The sequence below is a fragment of the Paralichthys olivaceus genome, chromosome 13 (assembly GCF_024713975.1).
Source record: "Paralichthys olivaceus isolate ysfri-2021 chromosome 13, ASM2471397v2, whole genome shotgun sequence".
NCBI lineage: Eukaryota > Metazoa > Chordata > Actinopteri > Pleuronectiformes > Paralichthyidae > Paralichthys > Paralichthys olivaceus.
Window position 1 is genome coordinate 5,121,429 of NC_091105.1, and position 14,232 is coordinate 5,135,660.

Here is a 14,232-nt window from a genome sequence, read left to right on the forward strand (position 1 = left end):
TTCCAGCTTCAAACTAAACCTCAATAATAATGACACTTTTGGCAGGAAGTCAGTGACATGAGGCCTCATTTGGGTGATTCCGACCATGGCGCTGTTTTGCCTAAAGCCAATTGCAACGCATCCTCTTTGAAAGTGGCACAAAGGTTTGTTTATTATTTGAAATTGTTGCCTGTTTAGTTGAAGCTGTGACTTCAGTAGAAAGTGCCTGAGGACATGCTGCGACATGTGGATATAGCAAACATGAACTGTTTTGACCTGGTAAAATCCTGGAGAAATGAAACACGACAGCTCCAGCCAGGTGCAGTGGCTGTGCCACAAACTTTGTATATTCCATCAAAGCTCATCCCTCAGAAACTAAAGCAGTAAACCTCTTTCAGTTCACCAAGCTACAGGTTTCACTGATTGGGTAACCATTAATTTGATTTCCACATGAAGCTTTCATTGCACACCTAGGTCTTTTTTACTTATTTGGTCAGTTAATATTTAACAGCAGGCAAAGTTCAAATGTCTGATCGATTCTTTTAAGTTGTTCCTTATTGAACCTCAATCAAATCTACTATAACAAAATCCAAGCGTCTTTCATGAACCCCTCACCCTGACCATGCAAACCCTGAATATTTCTGAAAAAAGGCTGTTTAGCTGTGTAGCTTGGTGTGTGTTTGTTTTACAGACAGTGCAGCTTGAACGCTGTACTGAATGTTCTTCCTGCCACTTGTGGCCTGCGGGGAGAGCTGCAACCTCAGGCTGTTCTGCAATGACTCAAAACAGAAACGAGCCATTGTGCCGCTTGGGATCTGAGGACTGATGTTGTAATTTCATACAAGCGCAGATATGTATCAAATAGATATGTTTCTAGACAGGTATTTTTCAGGTTAACACTGATTTTATAAAAATCGATTTAGTCCAAGGAATCAATTTATACAGAGGGCAGCATCTCCCTTCTCCACTACCTCTAAATGTTGTGTTGAAGTGTCTTGAGTAAGTGCTTTAGCTGAATCTTTCCAAAGAACATTTTGCCTGCAGGAAATATGACACCACTACTCAAAAGTGGGGGAGAAATGTGCGGACAAAGACCAAGTAATGAAAGAGAATGTTGCTGAGAGAATTGCCGACTTACTAACATTACCCTCGACAAGGGCTTTTACTGAGGATCATTTTAACCTATAATTTATCTGTACTCGACAGATAAATTATAGGTTCATGATTTTTTAATCTGACACCTTCAAAAAGCTTGTTTTGTCTGACCAACACAGTGTTATATAAGACAGTGAGACCATCGGCCGATACTCACAACAGACAAGTGGAACCAGTGCTTTTTTTTTGTTTTGCTTGAAAACATTATTGTAACTGATCAAAACCAAATTCTTTACTTTTGACAAACTTGCCAATAAACCCATTAATCAGTACAGCTTTAAACACAACCTCAATCTGGCAACGAAGTATCTTCACTCCAAACACACATTTTCAAGTCAGAGAAACAATGAAGACCATGTACCTTTTATATGGAAAACTTTAATGGATTTTTAAGTAATGTCTTCTTAGTTAAGTACATATAAATGTTCTATCCTAGCTACAGTCAAGGCCAGATATTTTTAGGAACCAGAAGAGTGCCCGTATAAAAAACACTCCATCACAACGTAGTGTCTTCTCAAGGCTGGAACAACACGGGGCTAATCTGACATCCGGCCGTGCTCTGCAGTAAATTTAGTCCAAAAATCGATGCGGGTCGGGGACTGCAAATCCACAAAAGACACAGTAGATACAGACACAGACGTATATCAATAATAAACTTGTGTGTCTGGACACGTTTTTTCCTGGACCGGGTTTTCTCTCTACTTGTAGAACTCGTGCTCCTGCTCATCCTTTTTGATCACGGTCTTGTAAGCTTTTTCGAAGTCTTTGGCCAGGACGATATACCTGTTCTCACGCACTGCCAACATGCCAGCCTGAGAGAGGCGAGGAAGAGACAGAAAGAAGAAATCAGATGATAAAATAATTGATATTTAATTGTTCTATACATAAAATAAAAGTTGCTTCATTTTCATGAGTTTTCTTATTTAAAGCTCTAGCTTACCTCCTGGCAGATGGAGTTGATATCAGCCCCAGAGATCTTGTCTGGTCTGGCCACATCTTTGCTTTAGTTAAGGATGACTGAACTACACAGCAATTATACAAGAAATAGATCACGGTGTTTTTACATACAGGAATGATGCACTGCAAGTTCATGTAAAGCGCATGCTAACTTTAAATGTTTTTTGAATTGCAAATGAAATAGCTGTTGTGTGTTTTTTCCCCTTGCTTTTTCTCATTTCTCTCTTTGTATAGCTGAGGGTTTGAGAGCAGCTTATACAGAGTAACCACGCTGTTGTCAGGAACAAAGTGAGTGTCATGTCAACATCTCTGCACCCCAGTTTTGACACAGCAGAAGATAAAATAATGACTTATTAAAGGGTCTTCATGAAGAAAATAAAAACTGAGCTATGTGTTACATGTGATACTAACACACATTGTCCGTGAATGACTCTTTCATTAACACAAAGAAGAGACGTGCGTTAGGGCTGTCAGCCTCAGTGAGCTAAAGATTATACGAAGTGCTTTTCTACACTTATATGCTTTTAAAATACAACTAAAATGATCATTCTTATATCTAGTTACCAGCTGAGTGTGACTCAAATATTTGAAATATAAACTGGTGTCATTTAACGACCAAGTACAGGTATGACTACCTTCAGTGGTCCTGACTCAAACTGCTTCACAATAAAATATCTCAAATTCATAAAACAAGTTTTGGATGATTTGTACTATGTAAAAAATACCCTCTAAGAGGACAATCATTTACCCAGTTACACACAAACACCACTGCTGTTATTGAGCAAAAGGATACAGTCCTCCAGGTCAACCTCCTCGGAGAGGTTCATTTTACTGGTGATGGTGGAGAAAATGAGACGTTTCTGCCTGCGGTCGGGGAGGGGGAACTCAATCTTTCTGTCCAGACGACCAGGGCGTAGCAGGGCTGGGTCCAGTGTGTCTGCTCTGTTGGTGGCCATGATCACCTAAGGGGGGTTCAAATGTCAACAGAGATCATGTGAGCATAACGGTAAACTGTAAACATATGGTGATACATATACAAATTGTTGCTTCTGTTTTACTGAATGGATGAGAAATTAGCTTAACTTGGAGCTAACCCCCATCCAGGATACATTAAGGCAGTGATTTTTTGAATATCCTTTGAAACATTAATCGCTCACCAACCGCTCAAGCTTTGATGTAAGATACAAAGGGCATTAAATGTACTTTTGCATTGCTACTGCCATTTGCAAACAGAAACTCAATGGCTTTTAGGGAAAACGTGCATTTAAGGATTTGAAAACTGGCAACAAGCTTCAGGGGTGTTTTCGAAGCTGAATGACAGAGTGACGATGGTACAGTGAATGGATGGCTGATGGGGGGGCAGGGCTTTAGTTGCTAGGATGACTCACATAGGCATCACGAGTCAGCAAATATGGAGATGGTTGAGCCTCAGGGGAAACTGTTTAGTTGTTCTCTAGGGAGATGCATATGACTCACCTTGACGTTGACGTTCTGGTCGAAGCCGTCCATTTGATTAAGCAGCTCAAGCAAGATTCTCTGCACCTCCCTGTCAGCTGCAGATGAACACAACAATGTAAGACGGTACAAGTTACATCAGCGTGATGTTACTTACAACGATGTGATCAGGGTTAATCTTGACTTTAAGACAGAAATATTAGCTACACAGCATCACAAACTGGGTTTTTATTCAACGTGAGACACACAGATTCCTACCTCCAGTCTGTGCATCAAAACGCTTAGTGGCAATAGCATCAATCTCATCAATGAAAATGATGGCAGGAGCATTTTCCTTGGCCAGCCTGAAGACATCACGCACCATACGAGGGCCTTCACCCAAATACTTCTGAACAAACTCAGAGCCCACCACACGGATGAACGCAGCTGGAGAGAAAGACAGATATATTTTATTTTCGTTTTATACAATAACCTGCAACTAAAATCCAGCATCTAATGTAGGTATCACTTGTCAGTATTTGTCTGTGATGTTTTGAGTCATGATATGGATAATTATTATTATACTGTTTGAATTCATCATTTGTATTGAAGTATTTAATTCATAGGATAATCGTGCATTAATCGCAAAGTTTGAAATAATCTTGATATTAATTTGAGGCCATATCGCCCAGCCCTAGTACAGCCTCAAAGATACACTCACAATATGCCATGTTCACACAACAGTGTAGAAACGGAAGTCTCTACATAGCTAGTGTAGTTGTTTTTCTTGTACATTTCCTGTTCTGAAAGAAGAGCTGACTTGTGGTGAGCCTACACTGACCCCACAGAATCATGCAGGTAGACGGTCTTGTGGGAAATGGCTAATTGTCTAATTTGGTATAAAGCAAGACAAAATCACACAACAAAATAAGACAGACAGAGTCCAGTAATAGTATTTCAATGACGTTATTCCTGAGCAGTGAGAGGAGGTCTCCGGTTGGGAGGACTTACCTGTAGTGTGGTGTGCCACAGCCTTGGCCAACATGGTCTTACCACAACCTGGAGGTCCGTACATAAGGACACCCCTGGGTGGGTCAATACCAATCTGAGACAGTAAGCAGACAGGGATTGAAAGATTAGTCCTGTTTCTACGCTGCTGCTCCTCTGTGGTTATGCTAATCTTTTCATGCAAAGGATCTAGCTTTCTTCCATTTCATTGAGCCAATCTATGATAACTTCCTTCACTTTGCTTATAAATGTTTGTCTGTCTGAGCTGAAATTACACATTTCTGTTGAATCTCTGACCTGTTTGTAGAGTTCAAAGTGAGTAAGTGGCAGCTCCACTGCCTCTCTAACTTCCTGCTTCTGGATATCCATACCACCAATGTCAGCATACATCACATCTGGCTTTTGGTCTGGGAGCAGAAACAGAGAAAGCAAAGTTATACCATCTCTAATATTCAACAAAAATAAACTTTATTCAGAAATTAATACATTTTTGCCCAGAAAATATCCTGTTGGGCATTCTAGTGGAAAATTTACAGTCTGCGGATTAGGAAATAATATTAAATGACAGCTTGATAGTAAAACTTAATTTATAAAATCTTTTGACATGCTACTAGAAATAAATAAGCTCACAGCTTATAAATAGTGATCACTGTCACACTCTGTTCAGCTGTGTTGAGCTTCTGAGGACCTCAACAAGTCTACTGATCATGAAACCTGAAATCCTCTGAGAGAGAGTGACACTGAGCGTTTTACCTGATGTCAGCATCATGATGCTACTGTCAGCTTCAGGAGGGAGCACATCTACCAGGGCGTTGCTGTGTTTGTGCAAGGCCACTGAGGCGTTGGGCTTCAGCAGCTCTCTGTCGATGGTGCTCAGGATGCGCACATAGTAGTTGGACCCTTAGAGGGAAACGATAGCGAGTAAAAATGGAAAGAACACAGGAACAGAATGCATTACAGATTCAAAACATGTACTTTACACTGAATAATTGAAATTTGACAGCACACACAGTACATTTCTTCTAGGTTTTCTCATAAGACTCTGAAAGCCAGAACATGATAAAGCATTTGAATATACAGCCTACATGCATCATTTGTTATAACATTAATATTTAATTCCTAGCTTTCACTATTTATTTTTTTATTTTCAAAGTCATTTTTTGTTTTAAAGAGGTATACAACTTGGTATTCCATTCATCAGAATTGAATTATTCCTTGCAGCATGAGATCTTCCCCTAAAATTATTTGTTTCAAAACTGCGCTTGTTTTTGCTGTCAGCTTATTAAGCTAAATAATTCAACGTATCCACTCCTTGCATCGTTTTTGTCAATAAGCTGGGGCTTGTCAGCAGTTTGACATTTGACCACTGTGCACACAGGAAGTAGAAGCAGAGTGATGTAACTTTCCGATCTGCAATGTTTCAGGTCCCATTTCTAGGTACAGCTACACAGTTCTGTTAAGGCCTGGGTCTAAGGATGTTTTTTTAATTAAGTTCCTCTTGAGTTTGTGTAAAATGGTGGTCCTATTTAAGGCTGACAGGCTGACATATATGTGAAGCTCTATGGGACTGGTAAAACAAAAACATGGCAGCAAATAATACATTCGTTTTTTCTTTTGACGGTACCTGTAGTGGAGCCAACAATAGCTGTATTCTGGTCAACAGCTTCCAGGAACTGGCCAATGACTAGTGGGATGCTCTGTATCCTCTTCACCTCCTCCTGAGCGTGGAGAAACTCTTTCTTCAAGTTTTTCTGTTCATCCTTAATATACTCCTCCTGCACCTCCAGGAACTCCAGCTCCTGCTGCAGCTTCTGCAAACAAACCACGAAAAGAGAGGAAGAATTGAGTGCGAGAACCTGCTGGGGATTTATGTACCATAAATCAACTTGCTGGATAATAGACCCAAGTTGCTTTGAGTCTAAAACTCTAACTAAAACATTTAAGAAAGACTTTGACAGCAGTTTTGGAATAAAAAGTACATAAAGCATCTTTATCTTTATTTGATTTTATATTTTTTACAGTCTATGTTGGTCTAATGCACAACTTTGTACAGCTTCAGTTACTTATCTTTAAATCTGTATTTATATTTGGCTCCAATACTCTGCCTCAGTTACTTGTGGCTTAATCACCTTGTACTTAAAATATCTGTGTTGTCAATATCTTTATTTGCCTCTACTCCTTTACAGTGACAGCTTTGTAGTAGTTCTAGTGGCTTGAATTTCATCTCACTACAGTGAACTTATTCTTGACTCATTTTGACCCTTTATTATTATTATGTACTTGTGTTTGGCTGTTTTGTGAGATACTGGATGCCCACATTTCTCTTGGGATCAATAAAGTATCCATCTATATATCTAAAATTTCAATTATATTCAAGATCTGCAAATTAACCAGTCAATATCACTGCTGTTGAGAGTTTGAATGTTCTGACCATTATGCACATCATGTGTGACATATTCTCTGATTAACTGCCGCAGACCCCTGGTTTATCTGCAATCACCATATTGTATAATTTTTTTCTGTGAGGCATATTTGAATATAGGTTGTGATGAAAAGTGAACTATACAACAATTGCTTGATAGTGTTTCAGACATTACGGCTGAGCTGAATGCTTCAACGCTGCAACAACTGTCATGGTATCAGAATAAGCAGGCAAATGCTGGATTTCTTTTTTAACGCATGACCTCACAAATGAAAATGAACAAGCAGATCACAGGCCTCGGTTTTCCACGGAGATGCAAAATAAAGCCTCCAGTTTGATCATAGCTACACATGTGTTGGTTCACAGCGTTTACATCGAGTATATAAGCAGATTACAGACCTTATATCTGCTGTACAGGTCCTCGAGATCCTCTGGTTCTGGTGCCAGGAAGGACAGACCTGTCTGGGGTCTGGAGCTCAGTGTGGCCGGCATGTCTTCCTGTCAAGGTGACAACGACACAGTACATTTAACAGGAGCTAACTACAGCAGTGAACAACACACCATCGACGATGCTACACTGCGTTTCAGCTCATGTTCAGGGTGCAGACTGTTTTCAGCCCGAGAGGAAAGCACAAGAACACGAGGTGCAGGTAAACAACAGCTGGGTGTTCTGCTAACAGCTAACAGGGACAAACACAAGCTTAGCTAACATTTAGCATGTTGACAGCTAGCTTACGTTCACAAAAGCTAAAACAATAGCGACAGCAGCGGCGACACACACGAGGACAAAATCAAACCATCATCTCAATCACCTGCATCGTTTCTAGGTTTAATTTAAAAAAAAAGAAGCCGCTTAAGTCAGTTTTATAGCTCCACAAACACCATGCTAATGCTAGCGGCTAACTCCCATGACATAGCATCCGCACCGAGCAGAGAATGAATTGGCAGGTTTACATTTCGTCCGCGTTAACGAGCGAACAGACGCGCAAACACAACGACTGACGAACACAGACACGCAAAACTCACGATTTTACACGTAAAACTGCGAAGTGCGCAGAGTCTAACTCGATCTTTGGCGCAAAAACCGACGCGAAACAATCTCTGTAAATCGTACCGGGCTCTTCTCTACAGCTACAAGATCCTCCATGTTGGAATTTGCTTACCGACTGACGTTCTGACGTGTTACGCTGGCGAAAGGTTGTATGGGTAATGTAGTTCACTTCGTGCTTTCAATGGGGCACACAGCTAAAGTAAAAGTATCCAAGCAATACTGTCATTTAAAAAAAATACTACACAGACAGTAAACATCCTACTTAAAGCTTCAGTGTGGAAGATTTAGGTGAAAGGGAGAAATTGAACATGAAACGATGCTCGTGATGTCTTCACTTTACATTTACACCGTGAGCGAGTCCTCTCCACGGAGGCCGCCATGTTTTTGACAGTGGCCCGGACTGGAAAAACTAAAACACCTTTTGAGTTTTTATGACGACTGAAGGTTTCCACAGGTTCTCTATCGTGTTCAGAAGGGGAGGTGGATTCTACACACTGAACCTCGAGGTAAAAGAAAGTAAAAGTACTAGTAAAAGTACTCATTCTGCAGGATACGTTATCCTTTGTCGTCTGATGTAGGCTGTCATACATGGCTTTATTAGATTGTTACTACTGATGCAGTAACATAAAAGCATTATACTACCGTTGCAGCTGGTTTATTTTAGATATTCAGTTCATCTATTATCAAGATATCTTATTTATAAATAGGTTGTTTAGGCCAGTGGTTCCCCACCAAGAGGTCAACCTCTCGAAATTATCATAAAATAAATCTGACGGGTAGAAAAGAACAAAATACTTTTCAGAGAACATTTTAGTTGTTATTTTAGTAATTATCCTTCACACCATTTTACCTCAAGCACATGAGGGTGTGAAAAACCTGTTTGTATCCTGTTGCAGAGCTGCTGCACGTTACACTTCTGCAGAACTCCACTAAAGGGGGGTGATATACCCACACACCACTGCAACTGCCAGTCAGGGACTGACTTCTGATATGAAGAAAGAAAGAAAAAAAGAAAGAAAGAAAGAAAGACCCCTGAAATCAGTTAAACTTTGAATCCAGAATTTGAAGAAATTTCCGTCAGACAGATCTGAGATATCATGTTCAAGTCTCCAACTTTTAAGTTTTAATTAATTTACTAGAATTTTTCTAATCAATACATATGTTGTTATAAGTTAAACAATGCTGTCTTTGCACCATCAAGACCATAATAAAATACTGGGGGTTGAAACACCGCTACGTTTTAGATCCAGCCAGTGAGTTATATTTTCCGTCGGGTGAGGAAGTGGTGAGTCAAACATAGTCTGCAGTGAAATGAGGTAACATCATATTTTTTAAGCAGTGTCTTTGATTGGAGGAGTCATGATAATAATCTCTTTTTGTGAATGGCATCGCAACATAATTTTGACAAAATGGGTCTGGAGAGCGTGGGTGTTTCTCTACTTTACGGTCTCAGGTAAAATCCTACTTTTTATTTGTTTATGAAAGGGAAAACATTTCTATGTCTATTATGGTGTGTGATTATATATTCTGCTGTTTGCTGTGCTTAATCATAAATGTGCTGCAGGCTCTAAATGCATTTTTAGAGGTAATTCTTATACATTCATGAAATCTAATCATTAGGCTTCCCTGTTGACACTGTTTGTAAGTGACATGGTGTCAGTCATTCATTTTAACCTTTGTTTAGTTGTTTCTCTGCTGTGGTGCTCACACGTGTACAGAAAACAGAACAGGCATCATTGATTGTTATTATTCTTTAGTTAACTGAAGTGTCACATTCTAGCTTGTTAAACTTCTTTTACTTTCATAAATCCAACTGAATAAAACCTTTAAACATAACTTACATTGGTGGATCGAGATACACTGTTTTTTAAGTCAGTTCAGGATTTCAGTTGTTCTAGTTTTACAATTGATGTTCTGCAACAAGTTTGAAAAAATGAACCAGACTTAATGAAACCTATGTAACAAAAATCTGAAAAGTGGCTCTTTAGATTTTTGCTGTTTAGTTTTTTTGGGGCATCTTTGGATCCAATAAATCTGGTTGGCAGCATATTAGCAGGCATTTTGTTTGACCTTCATTCAATTTACATGGTTGCCTTCAAATACAAACATTTAAAAATGAAGATTTAGCTAAAAAATGAAACTTAAAACTACATTATTGTGACTGCACATACAACTGATAGTGAAATATTACGGTTACCAACATGATTTGACTTTTCTCTAATCTTATTTTTCATGGCCGTTTCAGGTTCTTGCTGCCTGGTCACAGTTCACCAGCCCCCTGTGGTCACCGCTGCTCTGGGTCAGGATGTCATCATGTGGTGCGAGCTCATCCTCACCCCCAATGACACGTTGGTGACTGCACCGGTTCTGTACTGGGTGTTTGCGTCACAGGACGCTGAGGAGCACAGACTGTGGAAACCATCTGAGATATATGAGGGACGTGTACAACTCCTCGACGAAAACAACTTTTCAAACAAGTCCTTGCTTCTCAAAAATGTCCAGTGGACAGATAACGGGAGGTACAACTGCAAACTGTCCATAACCACAGAGAAGGCCAAAAGTTTCAGGTGTAAAGGAAATTACACTTTATTGATGATTTACGGTAATTTTTCCCTTGCTACAGTTAATTGGGGTGTGGAGGATCTGAAGAGTCAAATTGAAAACAGAAGTGGGATAAAGTTTTAGTTTGTCAAGACGATTAAGAAAAACTGTGGTAGAGGAATCAGGACCAGGGTGAAGATTCGAGATTTGTTGGATATTTTAAGGATTGACTGTTACAAAAACTGCAGGCGGCCAAAAAGCAGACGCTCCAGCTGAGCCCTCAAATATATATATAGTGAGTGATGTTAAAGGATGAACACAAACAGAAGTGCATTTTTTTAATATATATTTTGAACACGAAACCTTACTTATAATGTGCAATTAGAAAAATGTGGACAGTTATAATATACATGCTCCTCCGACATCATATTCAAATGTAATTGTTTCATTTGATGAGAACTTTAACAAACTGCAACAAGTAATTGTTTTCACGAGTACACTTTCACCTGTACACATACCTGTCTATCTCTGCGTTTCATTTCAGACGCCATGACCTTTGACCTTACCGCCCACAACGACTCTCTGCTCCACTGTGAAATAAACGTGACACGGGAGACAGGATTGGTTTTGTCTATTGTTCACAACAACACTGACATTGACAATGGATGGAAACCACAATCTGTCGACTCGGCTCCGGGAGTCCCTGTAGTGGCTCTGCCCTATGTCACACTCTCTAAGACCATCTCCCTGAGGGACGCCGGAAAATATGAGTGTCGGCTGCACCTGAGTGAAGAGCTGATAACGAAAAGCATCTTCCACCACATTTTGCCTGGTAATGATCCACCCTCCTCATCTAATGTGTCTAATATTCTAGTTTCCAAGAGGAGCTCAGCACCTGAACCAACAAAACTTTTATTACACAAATCCTAATGTGAGTGTTGCTGACTGAATCCAGGGCTTTTTGGTTTGGAGCTCCTAGTTCTTCTTGTGAGCTGTGTATCAACTCAGGTGCTGCATCCTTCAGAGGCTGCGTTTGAAGACTTATTGGCTAACAGCTGCGTGACGAAGCAGTCCCATTTCCAAGATTCTTCCTAAATGTGGCCGATAAAAACCTACTTATACTAACCAGCCAACCCTAACCCTTCAACGAATGGCAGGATTCATTCAGTGATAACTGTTATTGGCTGCAAATGACCTCTGAGAGGTAACGGTTCTGGCAATTGACGAGATGTCTGATGCTTGAGCACGACGCTTCAACTCAACCAAATAACTTGTATTTAAAAGACACCGAGGGGGATTAAAACAGTGTCATCACTGACATCACTGCTTTTGTGTTTCTCAGACTCAGGTGTGGTGGAGTTTCCAGAGCCGTGGTTCCTGTACGGGGGTCTACTTCTGGTTCAAGTCACCATCCTGCTGGGTCTGGTAACTGCCCTGCTGTGCAGATGCTGAGTCTGCCACCAAAGACATCTCAGGAAGAGACTGTAAATGCATTCAAGGAGGACAAAATTACAAATCGTGTACTCAAGGTGTGCAGTGGAATAATCTGTATCTATGAGTGGAGTAGGGGGTGATTTAAGGATATGTACACCTCTGGTTCTGTTTTCTCAGTATCGTCTATTTTTCACAGTCTGCTCTGCTTCTTTTAATTTACACATCTTTTATTTATTTATTTTCAATTTAAACTAGTGCAACACTCACGTCAGGCCAGAGAGAGACTTTTAGTGATGTCATCAGAACGGAAAAGTATTGATGATACTTTATCGCCCTCTCATGGTGAACGAGAGCAGCTGCACAAAACCACTGAGCGTGACATCCCCCCCACCTTAAACCAACTTTACTTGCTGCCAAGTCAAGTCCCACATCCTTTTACAAAATGTTGCCCTTCCCACTTTAAATCCCCTCCCTAATACCCCCAAATGCCTGTTTGACCTCCTCCTTCCCAAACCCACAGTCCGCCCTCCGTCACCTGCACCACCCAGAGAAAGTTCACTGGGCATTCGGTGTAGACGCCCCCAGACTCTTTTAATAATCTCTATTAACCTGCCTGCTTTCAAAGGTTCTCGGCCACTAAATCATTTTACCTCTACAAGACATTGCATTCTTTGTTTTCTCTGCCTTGGTACCTTATAGCTGAGAGCTTGTATATGATATACAGATTTTAAAGGAGAAGTATGTTGTTTTTCAGTTTCTCTTTCGTCCAGTGTTCTTTATAAACTCATGTAAAACCTCTGCGAGGTTAAAAAGCCAAAAGTCCTTGGTAGTTCGAGCTCCTCTCTACCACAGAAAAGAATGAAGCTCCTGAAACACCTCGTCAGTAGCTCCACCATTACGTGACGTGACATCACAATGCCCAGCATTTCCATAATGCAGACCTAGCGGCTCGTCTGTGCACGGCCCCTGACAAAGCAAAGTAATGCGAAGCTGCCTTTCTGTGTTGAAATCACAAGACGTGTTTATATTTGTGAATGATAGAATACGTTTTTTACTAAATGTGTCTTGAATGAAGAAGTGATTCTTGTCCACGGTGGTGTTGTTGCTGTGACTGAAGTTAATCCACACATTTAAAATAAATGAATAAAAAGGGAGGTCAGTGGAATTAGGGACAAGAAGGTCACTCACACACATACACATGCAGACACACGGTGCATTCTGCAGGACGAGGACAGGGACGCAATCACCACAGTAATCCTCACTGCTGGCATGATGAAATGGCCAAAACAAGAGATCAGCACACGCACACATCCACATCCACACGCACACACACACACTTCCACAAACACATACTCAGTGGACTGATTCGAGGGCAGCAGTGTACCTGTGCTCATGTTTACATGTTACAAGAGCAACAGAGGCTTGAGAATCTTCATTGTCAAAAAGTCTAATTAAATGAGTTATTCAATTTAACCTCCACCAAAGAATGTGTTGTGATAAACTGCATCATATTTGAAGTAAGTTTGTTAACACTCAACAGATTTCTGTAAAAGTTTGTGGAGGGGTGGAGCATGACTCAGGCAAGAACCAATTACATTTTGGAACAGATCAGAACAAATGGGTGGATCTAGGATTTAGTAAAATCTTTCTTTAACTTGGCGAGTGTTAGCCTTAGCATTCTCCAAGTGACCCATCCAATTTTGGCGCAGATCCAGATCAGGGCGGGTTTTTTCTTTCTGTAACATCGTGAGATTGAGCATTTTTCAGGCTTTTCATTTATTTCCCGGAGAATAGCTCAGAGATCTGAAATATAAATGATATATAAATAAAAAATCTGGACCTACTGAATTCATAAACAGAACACAAATCCAGAAAACTAAACACAAGTAGATACCGAGTCCTTGACATAAATCAAAAGTCCAAACATAGAGACGTCCACAACATGAACAGTCAAAGGTTCACAAGAAGGCAGAATCATAACAGATGTTATATGACTTGTTATTATTAAAAGATCCTGATTTTGATTTTGATTCCAGTTTCTGGTTCCTGCACATCACACATTAATATTCTAACATACAGTTGATCCATAAATCATCTTTTTTTAGGATCTATTTTTGCTGTTCACACTAGTGTTCTGGCCCACCCTGTGAACTGACCTCACATTTGACTCTTAAATCTTTTTTTTAACATCCCAAGATCCTGTTGAAAATTATTTTTGAAAACAAAAATCAGTTTTTAAATTCTCCATGTT

The 14,232-nt window shown here is 40.1% G+C and overlaps 2 protein-coding genes across 5 annotated transcripts; one reads left to right on the forward strand and one right to left on the reverse strand.

Annotated features, from left to right (window-relative positions):
* Positions 1-1,492: 1,492 nt before the first annotated feature.
* On the reverse strand, positions 1,493-8,155 carry psmc4 (proteasome 26S subunit, ATPase 4). Of its 3 annotated transcripts, none has more exons than XM_020093407.2 (11): positions 8,070-8,155; positions 7,355-7,453; positions 6,158-6,344; positions 5,287-5,433; positions 4,831-4,940; positions 4,537-4,630; positions 3,805-3,972; positions 3,568-3,644; positions 2,885-3,053; positions 2,075-2,130; positions 1,493-1,946 (listed from the first exon to the last, which is right to left on the reverse strand). In XM_020093407.2, exons 1-11 carry the CDS (start codon positions 8,100-8,102, stop codon positions 1,833-1,835), a joined length of 1,254 nt encoding a protein of 417 aa, XP_019948966.1. In that variant the 5' UTR covers positions 8,103-8,155; the 3' UTR covers positions 1,493-1,832. The 3 variants fall into 3 exon arrangements, with proteins under 3 accessions (XP_019948966.1, XP_019948967.1, XP_069393915.1); XM_020093408.2 differs by having other exon boundaries at positions 7,982-8,127; XM_069537814.1 differs by having other exon boundaries at positions 7,768-8,102.
* On the forward strand, positions 7,433-14,005 carry LOC109633494 (uncharacterized). Of its 2 annotated transcripts, none has more exons than XM_069537815.1 (4): positions 7,433-7,605; positions 10,252-10,608; positions 11,092-11,379; positions 11,890-14,005. In XM_069537815.1, exons 1-4 carry the CDS (start codon positions 7,446-7,448, stop codon positions 11,997-11,999), a joined length of 915 nt encoding a protein of 304 aa, XP_069393916.1. In that variant the 5' UTR covers positions 7,433-7,445; the 3' UTR covers positions 12,000-14,005. The 2 variants fall into 2 exon arrangements, with proteins under 2 accessions (XP_069393916.1, XP_069393917.1); XM_069537816.1 differs by lacking the exon at positions 7,433-7,605 and adding an exon at positions 8,280-9,459.
* Positions 14,006-14,232: the final 227 nt, after the last annotated feature.

Excerpts from the sequence above, each read along its gene's own strand:
- LOC109633494 (XM_069537815.1), top strand. The coding sequence starts at position 7,446 with ATGTCTTCCTGTCAAGGTGACAACGACACAGTACATTTAACAGGAGCT. Across the intron at positions 7,606-10,251 it reads CACAAGAACACGAGGTGCAG|GTTCTTGCTGCCTGGTCACA; the intron begins GTAAACAACAGC and ends TGGCCGTTTCAG. Across the intron at positions 10,609-11,091 it reads CACTTTATTGATGATTTACG|ACGCCATGACCTTTGACCTT; the intron begins GTAATTTTTCCC and ends GTTTCATTTCAG.
- psmc4 (XM_020093407.2), bottom strand. The coding sequence starts at position 8,102 with ATGGAGGATCTTGTAGCTGTAGAGAAGAGCCCG. Across the intron at positions 6,345-7,354 it reads ACCTGTACAGCAGATATAAG|AAGCTGCAGCAGGAGCTGGA; the intron begins GTCTGTAATCTG and ends GTTTGTTTGCAG. Across the intron at positions 2,131-2,884 it reads GGAGGTTGACCTGGAGGACT|ATGTGGCCAGACCAGACAAG; the intron begins GTATCCTTTTGC and ends ACTAAAGCAAAG.